The following is a 16,731-nucleotide window of genomic DNA, read 5'->3' as shown; positions in this document are numbered from 1 at the left end:
GTGGCGTTTCAGTGCTGGAGAAGCGTGCTGGGAACAGTGCAGGCACTTGCATTGTCCCTGCTATGGGACGAGAATGAGCAGAAGCTTCCCAGGTCCCAGATCCTTCTCCCCCTCACATGTACTATACAACCTCCTCCAAAACTCAGTGTATGCATTTCCTTTAGAAAGCTGTATAACCTTGTCCTAAAGACTTCAAACCATGGTAGGGCATTACCTGTCATATTGGGCTTTTCCAGCATTTAAGCATCTCTGCGTCTTATTTCAAGGTTGAATTTGTCTACTTTCAACTTGCAGCCACAGAATCATTGTTTTACATTCTCAAAGAAACTAAAAACCCTCCTATCATCATATTTCTGTTCTGTGTATAAATATCTATACTCGGTGAGAAGTCACTGCTCAATAAACTGGATATGCTGAGCCCCAGTAAGCATCACATTACACAGAGTTGTTTGTTGGGTCCTTGATTAGTTTTGTGGTTTTCCTTTGAACTGTCTCTAGTAGCTCTGCTTGCCTTGTGAAGAAGGTAGCTTTCCATTCTTTTGGCAAAATGGTTGTCCTTGAGTGTTTTAATTTAAGAGGTGGAAGTTCACTAAATCTTCAGTTGTTGAATAGTATTAACCTTAGTTAGTGAGCTTCTTTTTGTGCTGTGATAAACAAGCACAGGGACAAAGTGTCGTGTCCCCCCATGCCATTTAAATCAGGAGGCTAAGGAAGAACCATTGCTTTGTTTTTCAGAGAGTCACTTGTCAACTGATCCACAAACCTTGATACGACGGAAGACCAACAGTTTGGGTCTTCTGCAGTGATTTAATTGGATGTCTTCTCTTTGAAGTAGGCATTTTTTTTTGTTTTGATCATGCTTGGTTAACTAAAGAGAACAGTACAGCAGGTATATTTAGCTGGACAGAATACCTGTATTGGATATACTGTTCAAGTGACTACAAAGAAGAGAAAACCTCTTATTTGAGTGAGGTGAAACTGTGACTTTTTGCTCTAATAACTCATTCTGCCTATGAAATTGGAGATCAAACGTGAATTGCGATGTGACGTTGTTAGCAATGGGTTTCAACTGAATTGACGCAAAACAGTATTTGATTGATGACATAGGGAAAAAGCCTGTCTCCTGCTGGTAGTTTGTGATTTTTGTAAAGCAGCTGTGGAAATGAAATATTAGATGCTGTTAACGACATCGGAGTAATCAATAGGTGGTTGTACAATATAGTTTGAGCATCCAGATCTTTCTGTTCACAAAAGAACAAGTTTGCATTCTGTGGTGAAATGAAACTAGTCATCTTGCTTGATCCTTCTGGTCATGCATGAAGCGCATGAGCATGAACTGTGTGTTTTCTTTCATGAGGAGGAGAGGGGTGTGATTCAGTTGTGAGAATAGCTGTAGGATGCACAAGAGTACTGCTGAAGCTATTCATTTTTAGTCAAGGGACTGTGTTACTGTACATTGTAAAATTACTTGATGACTATCCTTTCCACTTGTGTTATTCAAAAATATGTGGAGTTACCAGATTAGAAAGTAGATGTCTATTTCGGTTAATCATTTCTGAAACATGAAATAAGTTTACTAATATAAATTGCTCTGCTCTGCTTGCTTAATTTAGATAAATTCAGTTTAAAGGATGTCACATTATGAGGTAAATCAGAGGTAGAAGAGAAGCTTGAGGCCTTCCCTGGCAGAGGTGTTCGGCTTAGGCAACTGGCTACCATGTGTAGATGCGAATGGCTTTCCTGTGGTTGTTCCTGTGTGTTCTGCTGCATAGGAGTAGTAATCCACAGTATTTTTTGTGCTGAGATTTTATATGGCAAGCTTCGATCCATGACAAAATCTTACAAGACCGTATTATACACATCTAGAAAACTATGTTCAGTCAGAGATTGTAGAAACATACTTTATGTTGGAGTACTAAAGAAACCTTGTTTCATTTCTGCACAATCTAGGTGGCTTTTTTTCCCAAGGAGTTTTTTTTCCTGGAAACAGATAAATGGGGATAGAACAATATGGAGATGGGCAAGATAAAATTAAAATTAGGACCTTTTCTGTGGTAGTCAGCAGTTTAATTTTTTCATTTCTTCAGCCTTTTCACGTTCAGGTGATCCCCGCATCCTTTTACCGGTTTGTATTTGCACTCAGAAGTATTTCTGGGAAGCAGAAAAACCTAAACCAAAACAAACCTTGTCAAACATTGTCAAATTAAAAAAAAAAAAAAAAAATTAGAATCATAGAACAGTTTTGGTTGGAAGAGACCTCCAATATCATCGAGTCCGACCTTTGTCCTAGCTCTACCAACACCGCTAAACCATGTCCCTAAGTATAACATCTACCCCTCTCCTGAACACCTCCAGGGATGGCGACTCCACCACCTCCCTGGGCAGGCTGTTCCAATGCCTGACAACCCTTTCAGTCAAGAAATCCTTCCTAATATCCAGCCTGAACCTCCTCTGGTGCAGCTTGAGGCCGTTTACCCTTGTTCTATCGCTTGTTACTAGGGAGAACACACTGACCCCCACCTCACCACCACTTCCTTTCAGGTAGTTGTAGAGAGCGATAAGGTCTCCCCTCAGCCTTCTCTTCTCCGGGCTAAACAGCCCCAGATCCCTCAGCCTCTTCTCATAGGAGACGTGCTCCAAATCCTTTACTAGCTTGGTAGCCCGCCTCTGTACCCTCTCTAGCACCTCAGTGTCCTTCTTGTAGAGAGGGGCCCAAAACTGGACACAGTACTCGAGGTGCAGCCTCACCAAAGCCCAGTACAGAGGAATGATCACCTCCCTGCTCCTGCTGACACTATTCCTGATACAGGCCAGGATGCCATTGGCTTTCTTGGCCACCTGGGCACACTGCTGGCTCATGTTCAGCCGGCTGTCAGCCAACACTCTCAGGTCCCTTCTCTGCCTGGCAGCTCTCCAGCCACTCCTCCCCAAGCCTGTAGCACCGCTGGGGTTGTTGTGGCCAAAGCACAGGACCCGGCACTTTGCCTTATTGAAACTCATGGAATTGGCCTTGGCCCAGCGATCCAGCCTATCTAGACCCCTCTGTGGAGCCTCCCTACCCTCAAGCAGATCGACACTTCCACCCAGCTTGGTGTCATCTGCAAACTTACTAAGGGTGCACTCCATCCCCTCGTCCAAATCATTGACAAAGATGTTAAACAGGAGTGGCCCCAGTACTGAGCCCTGGGGGACACCGCTCGTGACCGGTCACCAACTGGATTTAACTCCATTGACCACAACTCTCTGGACTCGGCCATCCAACCAGTTTTTCACCCAGCAAAGCGTATGCCCATCCGAGTCAAGAGCAGTCAATTTCTCTAGGAGAAAGCTGTGAGAAGCAGTGTCAAATGCCTTACTAAAGTCAAGGTAGATGACATCCACAGCCTTTTCCTCATCCAACAAGCGGGTCACCCTGTCATAGAAGGAGATCAGGTTTGTTAGACAGGACCTGCCTTTCATAAACGCATGCTGACTGGGCCTGATCACCTGGTTGACCTGCGGGGATCACCTGCTGCACAATGGAACTCAGGATGATCTGCCCCATCAGCTTCCCTGGCACTGAAGTGAAACTGACAGGCCTGTAGTTTCCTGGATCATCCTTCTGTCTCTTCTTATATATGGGTGTTACATTGGCTGACTTCCAATCTGCCGGGACCTCCTCAGTCAGCCAGGACTGCTGATAAATGATGAACAGACAATTTCATTCTTTTCATTCCATTCCTCCTTAATTACATTCAAAGTAGTGCACTTAACTGTTTTTTCCTGTTCTGTTTTGCCTGTTGTCATATGTTTAATTCTCCATTCATTAATTGCTTCATTGTTTAATTATGGTAGCTGTTCTTGCAAGTTTCTTTCTATTAACATAAGTACTGGGATAAGAAGGTAGATTTATTTAATATATAAGCTGCAGGAAAACATTGTATGTGTGCTGCTCCTACTGGTTCAGTCTCTGTTCCCTACTTTGTGCAAGAGTAAAAATTCTAAAAGAAGAAGAGAATAATGCATAAGGCATTTCATGGTACAACTTTGCCCTTCAAAAATTAATTGGTCTTGCGGTGCTGCACATGGTAAAAGACACGGTACTGAAAATAAAGCAATCAAGAGGTCACGTAAAGCAGAATGGCACAGCAGCTATTTTTGGTCATTTCCATTTATAATTCTAGCTATATTTTTAAATAAAAATTTAAAAAGTAAGTATTCTCCTCCGTTGAGAATGAAGGAATGACCATTATTTTCAGAATTTACATAATTCGCTTATGAATGATTTTTAGTAACTTCAAGTAGTGTTTCTCTATTATAAAGGAAAGATCCTCCATTCTTTTTCGAAGTACATATGTTCATCTGTGAACTGTGTTTTTGTTTCAGAATCATACCTGTAGTAATTATTTTAAATAGTCTAAGTGAAGTGTAATAAGTTTACCAGCATTTTTAATGACAAAATGCATTTCACAGCATGCAATGCTATATAACAATATTTATCTGACAAAATGTCAAAGTAGATTTTTATGGAAAGAAGATTTACTTAAATTCCATTTTACACAAAGTACCCCATGCCATTTTCAGTAATTGTATTAAAGATACTAAGACTGCAAAGCAAGCTTATGAATTTAGAATGTACCAAAATTAACTGTATTATCTTGGTCCATCTGTAGTGCTCATTGGTATCATAAGTGTATTGCTCAGTTTATCCCATTGGACCATCATGACAGAGGGAGGAGATGATTCAGTTCCCCTAACATGCTCTGCAACCCCTTTTAGACATGCAGAAGTCCTTGTATCTTTGTGCAGTTTTTAGCCATGTTTTCTGTGGGCTGAATGCACCGCATGCACTTTGGGACAGTTACTGGAGTGTTGGCAATGTAGCCATTGACTGGGTATGGTTGAGATACCTGTATATTTAAGAAAAGCTAAAAAAAAATTAATTAGGTTTTTAAACTATGAAAAGAAATAGCACACATTTCTGTAATCATGCCCAGTAAGGCATTCAAGTATGAGGTGGAGGTGGTCTTCCAGTCCCACTGCTACGTTCCCATTCACCACACAGGCACCCCTGCCCCAAGAGTCTTTTCCGACTGAAAGATACAGGTGCCAGTTTCATCACCTTTAAGAAGCAGGAAATTATAGCACACTTTTTTTCTTGGAATAAAATTCTTTGTAGTTTAGTTGGTTTAGATTTGTTTGTTGGTACAAAGACCTGAATATGAGTGAAGCACGGCCAGAAGTGCAAAATTACAAAAAAATGCAGGATAACCACAGAAAGATCTGAAAATATTTCTGTAGTCCTTTGATCATTCTTTCAATGGATTTTAATTCAAGTTGTTTTGTACAACAGGGGTTTTTTTCCTCACTGGTGTGGATTCTGCGTCATCAATTTCTATAACTGGATTTCACTATTTAAAATTTTAGATACTATCTTAAAGCAGTAAATGAACTTACAGTTATTCTCCGTGCTTGTAATCTTTCCACTCCCAAAATGCACCCTCCTTGCCAGGTTAAAGACTAACCTTGCCAGGGCTCCAAAATCTTTTAGCTTCTTCCTGCCACAGAAGTTTTTGTATCTTTCTGTTTTGTCAAAAAGCGGAGGTATTTGACTTCTCTTTGGGCAGCGACAGGGGATGGGCAGGCAAGGAGAGGGGAGGGAGGCTGGAAAGGAAGATTACAAAGCAGTGAAATTACCTCCATCTCCCCACTCCCAAGTTGGAGCTTATTTGAAATCAGTACTTTCTCTTACCATTTTGTGCAAGGCAGTTGGCAACTTTTATATCCCAGAGAACATTTCCTGATTGTTGGAGGGAACAGATAACAGAGCATCTGTAATAGCTGACTTCCTGGAATTGGTGGAGCAGGGAAGCAGGTCACTAGCAGGCAGTTCAAACCACATCGGATTTGTTTTTGTGATATAAGAGGTATGCATTGTAGAGTTGTTTAGTACTTCACTTTTCTCTCTCAATTTTAGAATATTTTTATATTTTAATTTTGATGGATTTTTGAAGTTTAGAAACAGACCCTCCTTTAGTTATGTATGCTTTTCTGAATGTGTTTCTGGATGAAGAAGAAAATGTGTCCCCAAATATAACAAGGTATTTAAAGGTATTAGCATTTAAAAAATTGTCACACTCTGAGAGCTACTTTGTTATTGATTGCTTGATTAAAATGGAAATAATGCTTAGCTAATAATGTTATACTTAAACCTTACTAAGCTTCAAGTTTGCTCCAAGGACTTTCCTTATCTTATAGCAACATATTCATGATAGTTTTTATATAAGCACAGAGAAGACACCTTTTGGCCCAGATACATGGCCAATGAGACATAGTGGCAGATTTTCTGCTTAATCAAAACAAAATAATCTTCTCATGCTGTGTTAGGATCTGGCTTGTGGCATGAATGATAAAGTGGTATTGCTAAATGTCACAATATTGATTACAACTATTACCTTTAAGAAAGGGTCATATAAGATGTCTAGGGCTCTGAACTCAGTGGTGTGAATGGTTCTTGATGAGATTAGTTATAAAGATGTCAAGACAGCAAGAGCTATGTGATTACGTAGTATGCTTACGGGGCACTGTTCAACAAATGAAGTAGTCTGATAGTAACCATTGCAGAGGCCTAGCAGTTACTTTTTTGGGTAGAATCCAGTTTGGAAGAAAGGATGTGATTCTTAATCTCTTTCACGTTCTGGATGTAAAGAGAGGATTGGGATTTGGCTTTGAGGAAAATTCAATAAGCTTGGAAGACAAATGTTTTTCATGCATGTGTAGTGTTGCAGGAAAAGAAACTATTTTGTGAATATGAGGAGAGTTAGAGCTTTCTGACGTGCAGAAAACTGTTGTCTTGTGTTTATGATGATGTGTTTATGATTGAGTTAATCTCAATTTAAAACATTGAAGTTGTCAGAATTTAATTAAATTAAATATTTTTAAAGAAGTGTGGGAAGGAAAAATGGCAATGATTACATCTAAAGAATTAGGAGTATTTCCTGAGAGTTCTGTGGTACTTTTAGACAGGCTCAATCTCACTGGCACTCAGTCTGTAAGGCACATAGCTTGGACTTTATACCAGCCTTGGCAAATTTCAATCATACAGATTGTACTTTCTGCAGCACAAACTGCCTTCAGAATTGATTAAGAACAGCCAAATAACTGAAGAGCAATTTTAAAATAGAGTTTTAATGAAGTATGAAGTCTGACAGTAGACAAGAGTTTCTTTCATACAGCACTCCTGTTCAATCCCCTGCAAAACGAGGCACTGCTAACAGTGCTGCAGACATGTGCCCAGGCTCTTGTGTGGCTGTAGAGCAGCGGTTCCAGCAGGATGCCTTGGTGGAGCCCTACGGTGTCAGACCAATGGCGTGGGATGAGTTAGTGCAGAGGAGGACACAGCAGAGGGTAGTGCTGAAAATGGGTGTAGATCTGCTCTTGATTCTCGTGTAGATGCAGCCCTGAGAGTCTCGTCTGGTTTTGCTAATTAAGCTAAGTAACTTTGGAATATGTTGTTATGAGTCTTCCTCTTGATAACTACTAACAAACAGATAATCCCAGTGGTGTTGCAGATAGTAAAATGATTTTTGTAGTTTCAGTGTGGTATTTTTACTGTCAGTTGGTGAAGCAGCTTAAGAAACTGCGTAAGCAATTGGCATGCACTGGAATCTTCAGTTTTACTCTCTGAATTTTAAAAGCATTAGATGTTTCTTCCAATTTAATGTCTGCATAATGGATATGGATGGCAGGATACGCTGCTGCCAGGCAGCTCTCAGCAGCCTTTAACAGGCTAGCATAGACTTCTGGAGCAACGGCGTTTTTCCACTCACATTATCCATCTTGTGCCAAATATGCTGAGCCTCAGTTTTTGCACAAGGTACTAATAAAAGTTGTACTTTGGTCCTGTTTTTCCCCAGCTCTGCGCACTGTGGTTCAGGCCTGGAGGTGGAATAGGCAGCATGTGAATGCGATGTGACTCACCTCACTCCTGCCCCCCTGCTCCCATCCTCTCTGGCTCTCACTCTGACGTAGCAGTGTGGCAGAGGAGTCCTCCAGCCTGCCTCTCCCTCTCCTCTCTCTCTTTTTTATTTTTTTTAAAATCCTTTCACCAGTGTTCCTCTCATTGTAAAGAATATGATGGAAACGAATTCTTGTGCCATTGCTGCCGATTTCCTCCAGTTAGGGAATCAGTAGAAGAGCACCATTATCACTGAATTTCATACAGGCAGCTGGGGAAGACAAAAACTCCCTTCCTGTTCATGCCGGGTACAGTAATTCTTTAGCCTCCCTGTGCAGGGTATATGCAGCCCATTTTTTGGCAGGTATTCCGTAGGCATGTTGCATTATTTCCTCTCCTGCTTTGCTCTGTTCTCTCCTCCCCCTCAAGTTACTCTCTGGAAATGTTTTTTCAGCTCTTGTATCTGCTTGCTGACACGGCACTTTCGTTTGCATGTTAACTTGATTGATCTTTTCAGAAAGCAATTTTAAATGATTGTTCAGTTATTACATATGCGAATGAGCTGATAGACACAGGCCATTTAAAACTATGTAAAATACCGGAATTAGAAAAATGCTTTCTACAGTCCTGTTTTCTCGTTGTTGTAGAGGGAACAAACAATTTGCAGCTTTTAGGCTTTGACAGTTTTTAGCACTTTTCTGGATGCAGTGTAAAAAAAAAAAGTTGCTTCGTGCTGCTGTCCATTGCCAACTCCCTGAATTTTCAGTGAGGTTGAGCCTGTGTTTGTCTTGTCATCAGAGCTGAAGGTGCATCCTCAGCCAGGGCTGTGGGTTTTGTAGACGCCAGGCAGTCCTCCTCCTGTACACCTCTAAGTCACTGAATTCAGTCTTTTGCGAAAAGGTCAGTCATGTGAGCTCACACATTTCAACCGTAGGAAATGAGTCGGGTTTTTGTTGCTTGTGTTTTATTTGGCTTTTTAAAGTTCCAGTTCTCCAATCTGAGAATTTGGGACCCTGCGCCTTTTGTTGTCATCTGGGCTAGAGGTACACGTTCAGTGCGTGAGGCACCATGCAGTTGTAAGTCATCACAAGCAAGATACTCAGAATCGAAAGTCTACAGTATGTCCACAAGAGCTATGTGGAGAACAGATATTTCGTTAGCTCAGAATTTCGTAATCCTGTGTGAAAGAAATTTGAGGGAAAAAATTGTTTCAGTTGGTTGTGAATAGCTGGATTTTTTTTTCTCCATTTCTCTGTTTTGTACTGTATCTTAATACTAATACTTCAAAACAAAAATCAAAGCATTTGATATTGTCAGGATGGATTTTTTTCTTTTCTGTGTAAGTGGAACTGCTTGGGGCAGCCCACTGTCAGCACCTGGCTGTGGTGGAGGTTTCCTGACCATTTGTTTCCACTAGAGCTTTCTCTGTTGAGCCCTACCATGTCTGCTCATTTCATTGTCCTCTTCTGAAACCAACCTTGTCGTGTAACTGTTTCGGAGTATACATATGCTCTTGATCAAGGGGGCTTAAGCATATATCTAAATCTTTTTAAAGCTGTCCTAATTTGGGCATGGTTGGGGTAGGAAAAAATGTCCCTTTTTTGTCATGCCCACAAAAAGTAAGAAATATATTGTGGTGTTTTCACCCATGTCCACACTGAAGTATAATATGAACATAAATTGTGAGCCCTTATTACCCATGTGGCCACATGGTATCTTACCCTGCAGGTCACCTGGTCTGCTCTTAAATCTGTTGAGTTACCATCTAAAGATACACAATGGCTACCAGGAGAAGAAACTTCTTTTTAAAATAATTTCTGACTTTCATGGAAGCCGTAATGTAGTATGAAGCCTTTAAGCTGGGAGAAATAAATCTGTGCGATTTCCTTCCCATGTAGGTAGCCCTGTCTGATTTTCTTTCAGGTGACAATAATATTGAACAGAATGACTACACATCCATGTCCTTATTCCCTGCTTTGCACTCAAACTGGCTGTCTCTCCATAGTTTTGATGTGTGGTGCAAAATGGCATCCCATTGCCTTGAAATCAGCCCTGAGGCTTCAACCTGAAGTCCTTTTTCATCTCTGTTTAGGAGTGGTGCATGTTTGAAGGAGTCAGAAGCTTTGCAATCTGAATGCTAACGTGTCTGAAGTGAATATAGGTTAATGAGGTCTTGCAGTGGTTTGCAATAGGTTGAATTTTGGTGGGTGGGTTTCTGCAAGGACAGCAAGGTCACACTGCTGGGCAGCAATACTTCTTTCTAGCCTATTTTGACACTGTGCCTGTTAGATAACACCAATATTTAAAATTCCAAAAAGAGAAATTCCACTAAGCTTCTGAGCAGTTCTCTATTTACATTAAATAAATGTAACTTTAGGTGTTACTGTCTTCTCTAATATGTGCAGCTACGTAACTGTCATCATTTCTGTTTGGTTTTGTTTATCTGGTAGAAAAGAGTGGTGGAACAGCTTCGAAAGAATTTGATAGTGAAGCAGGAACAGCCAGACAGTAAGTTTCAAATACAGCCCTTGGCACAGTCAGAAAACAAACTACAGACGCCACAGCCGCAACCACTACAACAGCTACAGCAACATCACCATCAACAGCAGCAGCAGTCTACTGCACCCTCTCCAAACGTGATTGGATCACAGGTAAAAATCTCTACAATAGTTCTTTTCTTTACCAACGGTGAAGTTCTCTAAAAAAAAAATTAAAAAAAAAAATAAAAAAAAAAAAGGCAAAGTGCAGAGAAAAAATTGCAAACTTTCTTACTTATGCCCATTAGTGTACCAGTATGAATTTCTCCTTCCATGCATATGCAGATGTGAGTTATGTGGGTATTTTTGACAATAACTTCCTGAGTCAAAAAAATTATGTAGTGTTTAAAAGTCTAATCATAACCTCACAGAAAAGAAGGGTGGCAGTATCACCTTTCTTAAAAATAAATGAGTTTAGGAAATGAACCTGTCTTTTCCATAGGTGCATGAATGATTGTCTGTCCATGCCCAGTAGGTCTCAAGAAACACTGAAGACTTTACACACACTGTACAAGGTGTATGATTAAAATACGTTCTTTTTAAAAGACTTAACAGAGTGCCCACTGTATCTGTGAACAAAATGTAAGAAAACAGTTCCCTCTTCTTTTTGCTTCGTTCTTCTTAAACAGATGTAACTCATATCAAATAATACTTACCTGAGTTTGCAAGGATTTGTCTGAAAGTGTACAATGTTAATTGCAAAGTTTGAGTTTTAGGAAGTAATGCCTTTATTGGGAAGGTACATTGAATTTCAGTACAGTATGGGATTACAGACATACTCCCAGAACTCACCAGAAAAAGTGGTCTACATCTACTGAGAGGAGAATTCTGAGTTCCTTGTGTTCAAATATTTAGAATCCCCAAAGTATGCTAATAAAACAGCTAGAAAGGGCAGGGAGGTGTTTTATAAAAAGAAGTGTATGTGAAGTCTTTTTTCCTGTTGATGCAATCTCAGCAGCTCATGTTTACTTGGATAGGCAGATGGCAGAATTCACCCATGAAGTTTACTGTATGCATATTGCAGTCAATCACAACCATAGCTTGACCAATTGTGACTCTTGTCTTCCCTGTTCCTGGAAGTAGAGGAGGGAGAAGTGGTTTGGCTTAGTTCTCTCATTAACTCGGCAAGCTGTTTTGGATGTACTCTAAAAATGTATTTGTGAGGCTTAAGTAATTGTACTTTTGAGAAATGAATATTGAAGAAATGAATCAAACTTAACCAAGGAAAAGACATTTCTGAGCAGCAGCAGCAGCAATATCAAAGCCAAAACAGAACAAAGAAATAAATATTACTGTGTCCTAAAATATTTATAGGCAAACAATGGATCACTCTTTGCTGTACGCTGATCTCTGGTTTTCAGTCAGGAAACATGACTGCAAGACCGGTTTCATGTGTTTCTCCATATTCCACACTTTGCATTCATGCGTTAACTTCCGGATCATCTCCTGGGTTGTAAAAATTGTGGTTTTGTTCAAAGTTAAAGAGCCCTCTAGTGAAACAGTCAAAAAACTGCTACACCCGACTGACTTATCGTTGATACAGTAGTGCTTGGAAAGTAGTTACAAACTGAAAGGCAGGTCATTCTCTCATTTGGAAAAAAAAAAAAAAAGCCAGCTTTTATCCTGTTTTTATTTGTGTTGGTGTAATTCTGAGGTAACCTCACTTGCTTCTGTACGGATTTTGCATCTAAGGTTGGGCCTCTGTCCTGTTTCCCCTTCAGTCTCTTTCAGCAAAGAAAAGTAGAATATTTTATCTCTCTAGAAAGTGTTTTGTAAATAATACATCTTTCAAGGCTGTGTCAATAAAGAGAATGCTTTCAATGGTTATTTTCGGCGTAATTCAATATAGGAGTCAAGGTATATATGCTGCCTTAATAGTGACATTTTAATATACTTCATATAGTCCACTAAAAAGGGCTTTTTAAATTTTTTAAAGCACCAAGCCTGCTAAAAGATCATATTTTTGCAATGCTATTATGTGAAATAATGCAGACTTACTATGAATGCCACTTCAGTATGAATTCATGCATTGAAAACTTTTTACAATAACCAAGGTAATTAATGCTCAGCAAAGTAGCAGGGATATTCAAGCTCTGTGATCTGCTGACTGAAACCATACTCTTAGTACTCACAGAGTTACTAGAACCCCTTGAAAGAGTCACAGTCTTGTCTTACATGATTGATTACACTTTTCTTTAAAATGTTTATGGATGAATGTAATGCTCGTGAAAATGATACCATGTTAAATTGCATTGGAAAAGCTTGAATAATGTTACTGCATTAAGGGAATGTAGCCTCTTGCTTTGGAGAAGGTCAATAAGCTTTTGAGTCTCAGATAGAAAGTTAAGGGAATTGTTCCTGTTGCAACAAAGAAAAGTTAATTATGTCTGGATTTTATATGTGTATAAAATTGAAGCACAAATTATCCTTTGATTTGGCATTATACAGTGTTTGAATTTCTTGCTTTTGCATAATTAACAGAGGATATAGTTTAAGTGTTATGAAATTAGAAGTGTGAAGGTAAACTGCATTTTTGTTTAAGGGAATTATACTGGTGAAAATACTGAAGAATCCAACTGGAAATACATTTATATTATTTTATTAGAAAGAAGAGGAAGGTCTTGTGTGATTAAAATCAATCTGTCTAAATCCGGCATGTTCAGACATGAAAAAGACTGCCTGATCCCTGGTTCTCCATTTTTTCCTGCTGTGGAGCCTAGTGCTGACATCAGCAGGGAACGGTGGTTATTTCATACTAAGAGCATTTGATCATGCCAATAACTGTTCTGAAGTTGCAGTGCCATTGGTACAATGGATTTTTTATGCCAAAGAGAAAAGAAATAAGCTCAGTTGCCATTCTGTTAAGTGTCACTTATCATGAGTTTTCTGTGCATATTGTGTTCCAGTTTTATACAGAGACTGTCTTACCTTGCTGCTTTTTGAGTGAGATTCGTAATTGTCTGTTTCCTTTAAGATCTTAGAAGACAGTACATTTTAAAACAAAACTGTGAAATTATAGTTGTTCTAACTTCGGAATTTGTAGACATAGTGTATTCAGGCATTTCAGATAAATGCTGGCATTAAGTGATTCAAAACCACTCTCTTTAAAATAGGCCAAGAGCAATCATGGCATCACATACATGTTCCAAAACCAGCCTGTTCCACAGAAGTAAACTTAATTGTCTGCAGCTGGACAGACTAACAGCCAGCTCCTACAACTTCAGGATAGCCCTACAAATATTCTTAGGAAAGAAAATTAAGGGCTAAATAACTATATGTATGGCTAAAACTGAAATTTGGGATACTCAAAATCAAACCACGTTTTTGTTCTTAAGGAAAGCAATTTATGAACGTTTTTTCCTCTCTTTCTTTACAGAGGATCTCTGTAAAAAAGGTTTCCATTTGAAAATTTGAGTTTTAATTGGTGAGAAGCCAGTTTTCTGGTATGTTTCATAAACCTCCACCTTATAGGTTTGATATTGACAGTACATGAGAAAGATCCAAAAATGCATTTGCCACTACTAACACTTGTCATTTTCTCGGGAATTTGTTTTGAATCAGTCTGTAATGCTGCAGATTATTCCAGTAGACCCAACAGGTGCCTCAAATGAGAATCTCTTCTAGCTTATCCAGTTTTCAGGGGCATAGATAATGTGCTTGTCTGAACAGTAGGTAGAGAGTGCTGCCTTTCCTTCCTCTTGCTGTCTGTTGTTTCTGACTAACCAACCCACGTGCTGTCTGATACGAAGTGTCTCTGTCTCTTACAGTGTATTTTCTGTTTCCCTTAGAAAACTGTAACTACAGCTTCTATGATCACCACTAAGACACTACCTCTCGTCTTGAAAGCAGCAACTGCGACCATGCCTGCCTCTGTTGTGGGTCAGAGACCTACTATTGCCATGGTTACTGCTATCAACAACAATCAGAAAGCAGTCCTCAGCACTGATGCGCAAAATGCACCAGTCAACCTTCAGACAACGAATAAGGTCACTGGGCCAGGAGCTGAGGCAGTCCAAATAGTGGCAAAAAACACAGTTACTTTGGTAAGTGTTTCATGTGTTTGCCCTGCAGATATGTGTGGATTTGGTTTACAAGAGGGCTATTGGAAAAAAAAAGTAATGTTTTTGCACAGAAGGGAGAATAGTGGCGACATGTCATGAGTCTTTGCTAGTTGACATCGTTAAAATGATAGTCTAAAAGTAAAGCATTTACTGTCTACATGGGTTGTTACTCTCTTTTGCTTTATAGAATTAAATCAGTGCTATCATCACCTCTGTGTAAAGTTTCCCCTGTTAGTAATTGTTAGTCACAGGGAAGTAACGATTATTTCGCCCCTGCCTAATCTATGCAGCTGTGTTCTGCAGAATTCCTACTCTACTTTGCTAAAGGAGATGTCAGACTTTCTTCGTTTGATCAGTTTGGGTTTTCATCTTAGGTTTGGGTTTTTTTGAGTCAATCTCTTGTTCCCTTTGCATGATAAAGTCTGTGGTGTTAGACACATCACTTAACTCTGCCCACTACCATGTCTTCACTTACCACTTTTTCATACATGTATACAGATCCTGTTTCTTTAAGCATATATTTTGGAAAGTGCTTTGATTACATCACACAGTCTTTTACAGAATAGTTAGCCACCTAGAAATTACAGAAGCACTGTTTTAGAATTGAGTTATATAGGCTTCTTGGTCTGGAAACCAGGCCTTGTATAGCATCATGACAGGGAAATTTTACTTTTGGAGTAAAGGCTAAGGCTTCTTTAAATCCAATTTATCATTATTAAAAAATACAGTTTAATAATGCAAATGGAAGTAATTTTGCTTCCTAATGGGACACATGTTTGTTGTCAGAATAGAGAAGACTATTTGGGTGGAGTTTTTTCCTGCTGTTCTCTTTTCCCATGTCATCCCTTGCACCACTCTCATCTGTCCTTTGAGTCTGTGCTTCATTTGTTTGATGAATGACTGACTTAGGTTTTGGGGTGTGATTTTGTTTTATAATAGTCCATGATGTATGTTTCTGTAGCAATTTTCGTCAAAAATCTCAGAATATTTTCCCAAGCATTAACTAATCAGTACAAGACCTTTTTGAAGTAAATTGCAATCTTATGTGGGTGGACAGAAATACAGAAGGGTGGAAACTAACATGGACCTTGATTTCAGAGAATCTCACCGGGTTCTCAACTGAGGATAGCTAATAGTGCTTTTCAGAGGTTAATCATGTGGCAGCTCCATCCAACTGATTTTGGTTAGACAGGAAAGTGCTTAGGCTGCCTTAAAATCAGATCTTAATTGTTTCAAATGAATGGCCTGCTTTTGAAAATTTCAAGTTGTGTATTTAGAGCCCCTTATAGTGTCATTAATATTGTTGAAAGAGTTGTTAACTTCCAGATCTTTTCTGTTTGCGTGAGTTGCTCTTTCATTCTTCTGTTTGCCATTCAATATGAAAGGACAATATTTCATATAGCTGGACATCAAAGTCTGTTGTAAACCAAATTTTTAACTGTTAAAACAAATAGGAGTTTTCATTATCTTCAAATGAAACAGTTTTAGATTGCAGAGCCCAGTAGTTAGTATAGTCGAACTAAAAGGAAACGTACGTTCAATTTATGAAGCAAGGTGCGTAGGAACTGGAAAGTACGCTTAGCTCTGTCTTTAATACATTTCTAATAAGGAATCTGTTACTGTGAAAAATTACTTACAGAGTGGAAAACAGGGGCATAAGGTCTGAAAATGCATTCAGGATGTTGATTTTGGTGAACAGCTTCAAAGCTATTTTCCTGTTTCTGAAGTCTCTCATGTTCTTACAGCAGGTTCAGGCTACGCCTCAGCCCATAAAAGTGCCGCAGTTCATCCCTCCTCCCAGACTTACTCCTCGTCCAAATTTTCTTCCACAGGTGAGTATACACAGAACAAGCAATAGAAGAAGGAACTTAATTATAGCATAGCTAGGAGATACTTTCTATGAACATCATTTTTATCTGTCTTTATTGGTGACCTGGTGGAGGAGACAGTTCATCCTCAACAGGTTTGTGGCTGCCAAATTTGAAGGTGCAGTCAATACTCTTGAGGGCAGTGCTGACATTCAGAGGGTCATAGAGGGGACAGAGGAATGGGCCAGCAGGAATCTCTTGAGCTTCAGCACAGAAAAAGGCAAAGTCATGCACCTGGAATGGACTAACCCCCTGCATAGGTACAGTCTGGGGACTGGCTGGCTGAGGAGCAGCAGTGCTTAAAAGGTCTTGGTTGACAGTAGCTGAAC

General features: G+C 39.5%; 1 protein-coding gene across 7 annotated transcripts in view; it reads left to right on the top strand.

Annotated features, from left to right (window-relative positions):
* The window catches only part of PHF21A (PHD finger protein 21A), a 95,157-nt gene that overhangs the window by 59,315 nt on the left and 19,111 nt on the right, over positions 1-16,731 (top strand). For 3 of the 7 annotated variants that reach the window (XM_086462280.1, XM_086462279.1, XM_086462282.1), the window contains exons 4-6: positions 10,387-10,587; positions 14,262-14,516; positions 16,283-16,366. In XM_086462280.1, the coding sequence (XP_086318406.1) occupies positions 10,387-10,587; positions 14,262-14,516; positions 16,283-16,366 (540 nt within the window). Of the gene's footprint in view, positions 1-10,386; positions 10,588-14,261; positions 14,517-16,279; positions 16,367-16,731 lie in introns of all 7 variants that reach the window. The other 4 variants (XM_086462278.1, XM_086462281.1, XM_086462277.1 and 1 more) reach the window with 2 other exon arrangements.

Source organism: Leptosomus discolor, chromosome 3 (genome assembly GCF_034619465.1).
Source record: "Leptosomus discolor isolate bLepDis1 chromosome 3, bLepDis1.hap2, whole genome shotgun sequence".
Lineage (NCBI taxonomy): Eukaryota > Metazoa > Chordata > Aves > Leptosomiformes > Leptosomidae > Leptosomus > Leptosomus discolor.
Note: the sequence above shows the minus strand (reverse complement) of the source record. Positions and strands in the feature narration are given on the sequence as shown.